This window comes from Gadus chalcogrammus, chromosome 3 (genome assembly GCF_026213295.1).
Source record: "Gadus chalcogrammus isolate NIFS_2021 chromosome 3, NIFS_Gcha_1.0, whole genome shotgun sequence".
Lineage (NCBI taxonomy): Eukaryota > Metazoa > Chordata > Actinopteri > Gadiformes > Gadidae > Gadus > Gadus chalcogrammus.
The window spans coordinates 7,811,254-7,818,600 of record NC_079414.1 but is presented as its reverse complement, the minus strand read 5'-3'; the positions used below and the strand labels follow the sequence as shown (position 1 = coordinate 7,818,600).

The 7,347-nt window shown below is 42.7% G+C and overlaps 1 protein-coding gene across 2 annotated transcripts in view; it reads left to right on the top strand.

Moving 5' to 3' along the window:
• The window catches only part of rhbdl3 (rhomboid, veinlet-like 3 (Drosophila)), a 49,497-nt gene extending 43,120 nt beyond the window's left edge, over window positions 1-6,377 (top strand). Inside the window, exons 7-9 of one of the 2 annotated variants that reach the window (XM_056585724.1) lie at window positions 1,848-1,948; window positions 3,170-3,230; window positions 4,209-6,377. In XM_056585724.1, the coding sequence (XP_056441699.1) occupies window positions 1,848-1,948; window positions 3,170-3,230; window positions 4,209-4,480 (434 nt within the window). In that variant the 3' untranslated portion in view covers window positions 4,481-6,377. The remainder of the gene's footprint in view (window positions 1-1,847; window positions 1,949-3,169; window positions 3,231-4,208) is intronic. The other variant, XM_056585726.1, reaches the window with a different exon arrangement.
• The last annotated feature ends 970 nt before the right edge of the window (window positions 6,378-7,347 follow it).

The window sequence follows — 7,347 nt, the reverse complement described above, 5'->3', positions numbered from 1 at the left end:
GAGCAAAAGGGGTTTATGTGAATTAGAGAATGAACAGTCAAATATGTGTAATGTAGATTTGACATGTTTCGGCATCAGGACAAAAGTCAAGACGGCGAACACACCAACAGACTCATTCAAGGACGTCGGCACATACTCACAGACCGCCAGACACATCAAACACCCCCACTGCACAAACACTTCACCCACACTTCACATATGTGTGTGTGTGTGTTCCTGGTGCTGAGATGATTCAAATTAACCAAGTTAATTAAAAGGATACATCTCCACCTCGATGCACTCACCAGGCACAGGGGACGCCTGCAGGAGCACCTCTTCTGTTTTATGATGGGGATTTAAACCACAGTGATAACTAGCACCCTAAGTACACCTCTCACACGCTGGTCATAGACACACAGACCCCAGAATGTGCCAGAAGGCTCCAAAGCTACAGTGGGGGCGGATGAGCTTTCCCATTTGATCTATTGCTCATTGGGTTGCCTTATGCTTGCCTGTGTTGCCGTTTCCAGAAGCAGTAGTTAGTGGGATGATCATGGCCCCAGCTGTTGCTTGACAAATTCTCTCCCTTGGTTTAAAAGTGACATTTTGTAAGAGTGCTGTTGTGTGTTGTTTTCTTCTTCTTCACAGAAGAAGAATACAGCTGTCTTAATGTGGCATCTGTGCCTTTTACGTTTCCAAATGAACGTGTACAGTGGACAGCTGCAAAAACAATCAAGTATTTTGTAATAAAGCTCAATCAGCCTTATGCAAAACATTGGAAGTGGGAGAGGAGTTCCCTGTTCACTACTCGGCACCAGATTTCAGTACTGATAGTGTGAGGCTTTAAGGAAATCCTTCAGCATGTGGTGATGGTGTTCTTACCATTATTATGATATTGTTAGTGTGGTGATGGTGTTGTTCCCATGGTTAATGTTTTGTTACCTTGATAACTGTTTTTTTACTGCGGTGATGGGGATATTACCATTGGGATGATCTTTTTACTGTGGTTATGGTGTTATTACGATGATAATGGTTTTGTTCACGTGGGGATGATGTTTTTACTGGTATGATGGTGTAATCTTTTTTGTACTTTTCTTGAGTAAATTACATAATTTTTCTCCCTTAAGAGATGCCAAAGTAAAATTAAGTGTGTGTGTATACATAGTCTCTTAACATAAATAATGTACATGGCTCACCAATACCCTGCTGCAGAAGGACGGAGGATGGGTGTGTGTGTGGGTGGAGAGGATTTCGAGGATGGACGGTCTGTGTCATTGAGTGAGAGTTACAGAGACACCGAGAGAGACAAACAAATAAAGGGCTGCTCTTTCATGGCTTTCACTGAGGACTCTCTCTCTCTGAATTGGCTCATATTCATTTTCTTGTCGACTAATAAAAGTCCTTTGTGCCGGCATTGAATTGTTGCTGTTGTTTTGAAGACAATATTTCCTTGTTTGGAGCAGCAACATTCCATGAATACATGTATTTCACATGAGAACACAGTGTCTGCCGTAACGATAGGAGCACGACTCCATTCAGAATGAACTCCCTTCTCACGCTACGGCACAGAAGTATTTAGAGAGCTTGCGGCAAAGAGGTTTTTGTGCCAGACACAAAAAATACATTTCATTGCATACAGTATATGGACAGTACAATGAGACTAGCAGTAGGCCTGCCATGGTGCCACCAAGTATCCAACTGACACCCAAGTTTAAAGTAGAAAAGATTTTTTTCCCTAAAATCTATTTCGTACGATTTTGGAAGAATACAACCTTTGTGTGTGATGATCGCATGGTTTTGTGTCCGTCGCAACGCAAACATGTTGAGTGAATGTGACCTCTGACCCATGTTCTTCCCACTGGTTCCAGGCTCACTGGCGGTGTCGGTCACAGACATGACAGCCCCGGTGGTCGGTTCCTCCGGAGGAGTGTATGCGCTGGTCTCGGCACACCTGGCCAACGTTGTCATGGTAAGTACATGTTCCTTGTTCTGATCTGCGATTTTTGTATATTTCATTGCCTAGAGTGTTTGTGTGTAAATAAGTGCGTGTGTGTGTGTGTGTGTGTTTAGCTGTGTGGTTGCCCGTGCACCTATGTATGTGCGTGCCTGCGTGTGTGTGTGTGTTTGTGTGTGTGTGCATGGGTGCCTGTCTGTGTGTATATGTGTGTGTCTGTGGGTGTATTCGTGCCTGTCTGTGTGTGTGTGTTTGTGTGTGTGTGGGGATAGATCTCTATCTCATCACTCAGTTGTGCTGTCAGGTGACTGCAGACCATCTGATACGATGAAAGCACTTCTTTTTATAAACTGAGCAGGGTGCTGGGTTGTCTACACATTCCACACGTTCCAAAGTGACCCAATTGTCTTCTGCTTGTATACTTCTACACTTGTTATTTTGTATTTGTTTTCCTTTGTGCACCTCGTGCATGTGTATTGCATATATATGTTGGGGTCTGTGTTTGTGTGTGTGTGTGTGTGTGTGTGTGTGTGTGTGTGTGTGTGTGTGTGTGTATGTCTGTGTCTGTGTGCACTGATTTGTGTGCGTGTGCACACATGTGCATGTGTCTGCAAAATGGAAACCTGGAAACAAATTGCATATATATAATTTACCTTTCACACTCTTTCCTATTTCACACACACACATTTAATAAATGACCTGGCTGCTGTGATTGGTAAATGAAATGAGTGCAGTCCACACCCAACCTCCTCAGGGAGGTGTCAGACTTAAACACATGGTGGACCTCTTTATGTTGTTATAGGTTCTTCCCTGTCATTAAGTGAGCGGTGAGCTCGAGATGGATCGGTTTTCCTGTTCGACTCTCAGACATGATGTGATTATATTGCTCCACTAGAGTCGGTTCAGCAGGCATCCCATAATGTCGTAGAAGATTTTTCAAAGTGGACGTGAATTGAGAAAGGTTGCTGCAATGTGTGTGTGTGTGTGTGTGTGTGTGTGTGTGTGTGTGTGTGTGTGTGTGTGTGTGTGTGTGTGTGTGTGTGTGTGTGTGTGTGTGTGTGTGTGTGTGTGTGTGTGTGTGTGTGTACGTGTGTGCTTGCGTCTGGCGGTTAAAACATTGTCTTTCTAGTTTGTTTAACCCTTCATAAACGTCCTTCATTTTACTCACTGCACTTTTCATTTGTCTCTCTTACCCTATCCTGTTGTCTCTCTCTCCTTTTCGTTCTCCCTATGCAGAATTGGTCGGGCATGAAGTGCCAGTTCAAGTTGTTTCGGATGGCCATGGCCTTGGTTTGCAGTAAGTCTGTTAAGAGATTTTCTTTCTAATTGCAAAATATCACAACATAGAACGTGTCCAGAATGGCCCACACTTTCTGCCCTCAGCGGTGACTGGTTCCGCAGAAACTCTTTTGTTGAACGGTAACATTTGTTATTTTTTTACTGTAAGATCTCTATGATCTTGACTTAATAACCGCTGTTAATTAAAACCTTGTTTAGGATCATTTGACAAAGGGCTGGAGTGTGCTTGAATCCTCAATTGAGGAGCTGTTCTCCTCTTGACCTACATTGTGAGTAGGAAAGCTGGCTCTGATCCAGTGATTGGTGAGCTGAATGCAAACAGGGTGTCAGGAATAGCAAGAGCAGGGCCTTTAACACAAAACTGTTGCTGTTCATTATCACAGTGAACAACCCCCCTCCTACACACACCCCCACACACAAATTGAGATGTGCAGACTAGGTGTGGAAGGGCTATCAGTAGAGAAGGAGTGAGAGGGAAAGATGTGTTCTTGTATAATTGATACGGCCAGTACAGAGGTAACTTGGTATAACATAAAATGTCCACTTCCATATCAGCTGCCAAGTAAAGGCACCCCGAAAATAAATAGAAAGGATAATACCACATTAATCTAACAAAATAAACACAAAACGAAGACAATTTATTTTCGGAGTACCTTATTCTCACTTGACTTCATACTCCGGCTGGTAAACCAATCAGCAAGACCGCACCCACACGATATCAATAAACAATCGTCTTGCAAACCCTCACAATAAGACAAATGATAGGGATTACTTGGCACAAGCAAACCACAAGCGTGCATACGCCCATACTCTATTTTTTTGTGGTAGTAAGACCAGTTCTGCACAAAAGACCATGAAAACACCATTGTGCATCTTCATTGAATACAAGTTAAACAACTAATGTGTTACTTCATATTAGAACTGCACTAAGGGCCACATGCTCATTGTCCCCATGTCCTCCTCTCTCCCTCAACAGTGAGCGTTGAGTTTGGCCGGGCGGTCTGGCTGCGGTTCTACCCTCAGGCCTTCCCCCCCTGTCCCAACCCCAGCTTTGTGGCCCACCTCGGGGGGGTGGCGGTGGGGCTGACCATGGGCGTGGTGATCCTCCAGAACTACGAGCAGAGGCTCCAGGAGCAGTCCCTGTTCTGGATCTTCTTCTGTGTGTACACCCTCTTCGTGCTCTGCGCCGTCTTCTGGAACGTCTTCGCCTACTCCCTGCTGGACGTGCGACTGCCACCGCACCCGTGAGGAGCCCCTGGTGCTTTGCTGCTACCCCTCCAGCAGGAGATGCTGGGGTGAGAGGGCCTTGCTGGTGCTGTCCCCAGGGCTCTGCTCTGGGGACCCTTTTACACCTGAACCTGAAGCTTAAGCTCACCGGGGGTTCATCAAGCCACCCTTCTTCTCATCCATCTTCATTCCAAGCCCTTGGTTCCTTCCTTTATCCGTCCTCATACTGTCCTTCTCCCCTCATCTCTATAAATATGTACACAGCATTTGGTGGATGCTTTTATCCAAAGTGTCTTACAGCACCCGGTGTGCATACATTTTGAGCATGGGTGACCCCAGTGGGAATAGAACGCCGTAACCCTGTGTGTAAATGCTCTACCAGTTGAGCTAGACAGGACCATCTGACTGCTGTCTGTTTATGTCATGTTTTGTTAGCCAATGGGGAGACTAGGGTAAATGGTGTTGGGCCAATTGCAGCCAATACCACAAACTAAACAAGCACAGTGAATCACACATGTTTCAGCCCTCCGGTTCCACTCAACGGTGCCTACTCATCCTAAAGTCAGCTATAATCCATCTGTACAACCAGCTTTAACGTAGGCTTACAGCCGGGATGGCCTGTTCTGTAAGCTGCCTTCAAACCAAACACTTTCTTCTGTGACAGTACCTTCATTCTATGTTGCATGTAGTGACATGGAAATAACCGGCGTAAAAGGAAATCGATTTCATTGGACCATTTCATTCTTCACTACAGATTTTAAGTGAGCAAAACATGTTGAGATTGGTAAACCTCTTTAGCTGTACAAGGGGAAAAAAAGGGAAAACAGAGGGTTTGAAAATGTAAACCTCTACCAGTACTGTTATGATTATATTTGTGAGTGGAGATTTAAAGTACTAGTCAGTGTTGTCAGCTGTGTGTTGTGCTTCCTCAAGAGATAAGTCTCCAGCTTTCAGCAGTATTTTAGCCTCTGTGCTTGTTTAACGTCTTACTGTGTTGAGTCAGGCCTTTGGAGCATTATGTACAACACTAATGAAATTAAAGTGCCATTCAAACTCTTAGTGGTAAAAAATAAATGTTGCCAAAGTGTCTGCCACAAGCACTGGTACACAAAAGACCAGAGGGCACTCACCGAGTGCTGCTTCACTTGTTAGCAAAGCTTAGCCTCTTTGGTTACTTGTTAGTTAAAATGACTGAAAAAGTACAGCTAATGCAACTAAAGTTTCAGACTTACAGTTGACATTTGGTTGATGGCCAAGAATGCCAAAAAGGTCAAATTAATTTGATTTAGCTATCTCTGAAAAGACTATAAGAAAAAACTAATTACGATTTTGGCTTAACATCTTTCCCAATTGGGAAAATTAGTTTTATTTTCATAAATGCTAAAGAGGATAGCATAAGACACAGTGTTCCATTTCAGTTTGAAAAGTCAACAGAGGGAAATGATCACCAAGTAGCAATATGTCCTATAGTATAATAAAAACACAATCAACTGCTGAATGAACCAGTGACGAAGTTCCATTTACAATGTATTACGCTCCAAATTAATTAAGATGGATGCCAATCCGGAGCTCTACAGACTCATGTTGAACAGGTTAAGCTCTTGCACAGAATTGAATATAAACTAATGATTAACTGATGAGTATTTTAAAATACAATTGCTATTTTTAACCAGTTGATATTGATGTTCTGGAAGGTGTTTGCATTGTGATATTGTAGGTATATAATGTGTGTAAACTATATTTAAAACAAAACTAATTTGGTTAAAACTGATCTGGGATTGTATATAATAAGGGCTATGACATATAACTGAGTGAATTGTTGACAATATTTTAGCATTGTGCATATTTTGTAGATTTGATATGTAAATACTGGAGTACATTAAACAATTTTATTTAATTACCATCCTGTTCCAGTTTCTTATTTTAATTCAAATTTCTATTGTACAGCTGTGTGAGTGAACTATTGTCTGTCGGCAATAGGATTTACTTGTGGTATGGCCTCATTATTTGTCCACAATAACACCACCCCAGCCTGACTTTTTCTATAATTTTCAGCTGATATGGCTTTTGGGAAGTTGGAAAACTAAAGTGTTTGTGCAGGATCCTGGACAAAATGGGAACAAGGGTCAAACAGTGGATTGCCTTTGTCATGTCTTCTAGGCAACCTTTCTGTGTGTGTGTGTGTGTGTGTGTGTGTGTGTGTGTGTGTGTGTGTGTGTGTCTGTGTCTGTGTCTGTGTCTGTGTCTGTGTCTGTGTCTGTGTCTGTGTCTGTGTCTGTGGACTGTGTGGCCAAACAATTTATCAAACAAACAGAAATGTCCTAGCCTCTCAAAAAAGGAAAACTCACATTGTAACAGGGCACTAAACCTAGGATGGGCTGGGTTTACCAAGCAGGGTCTGCAGTCTTCAGACCAGCTAGAAAGAAGTTCAGTGTTTGTTGATTTGTTTGCAGAGCAGCCTATGAAAAAGCAGCAAGCTTCAAAGTGATCAATGAACTGCAGGAGCATCCAAGAATCTCCCACAATTCATTCTGAAGGGAACCGTAAGCTGTCACTGAATGTCTTTTGAGTCTAGCCAGTAGTCCCATATGGTGAGTAAAATTGTTGGCATCATGACAAATGCATAGATGGCTACAGAACTCTCTGTTCTTGGGCTTCATAAATCATCTTTTAATGATTTATCTTTCTCTCAGATTGAAAGTAATGGGGACTGTGGGGATGTTACATGTGAACATATATTCTGCAGCAATGAATTGATTGAAATTGTTATTGGATTCTGCTTGAAATTAGTTTATGAATAAACCAATTCTCATAGTGTTATTGTTGGTCTATTAATGCCACACACACACACACACACACACACACACACACACACACACACACACACA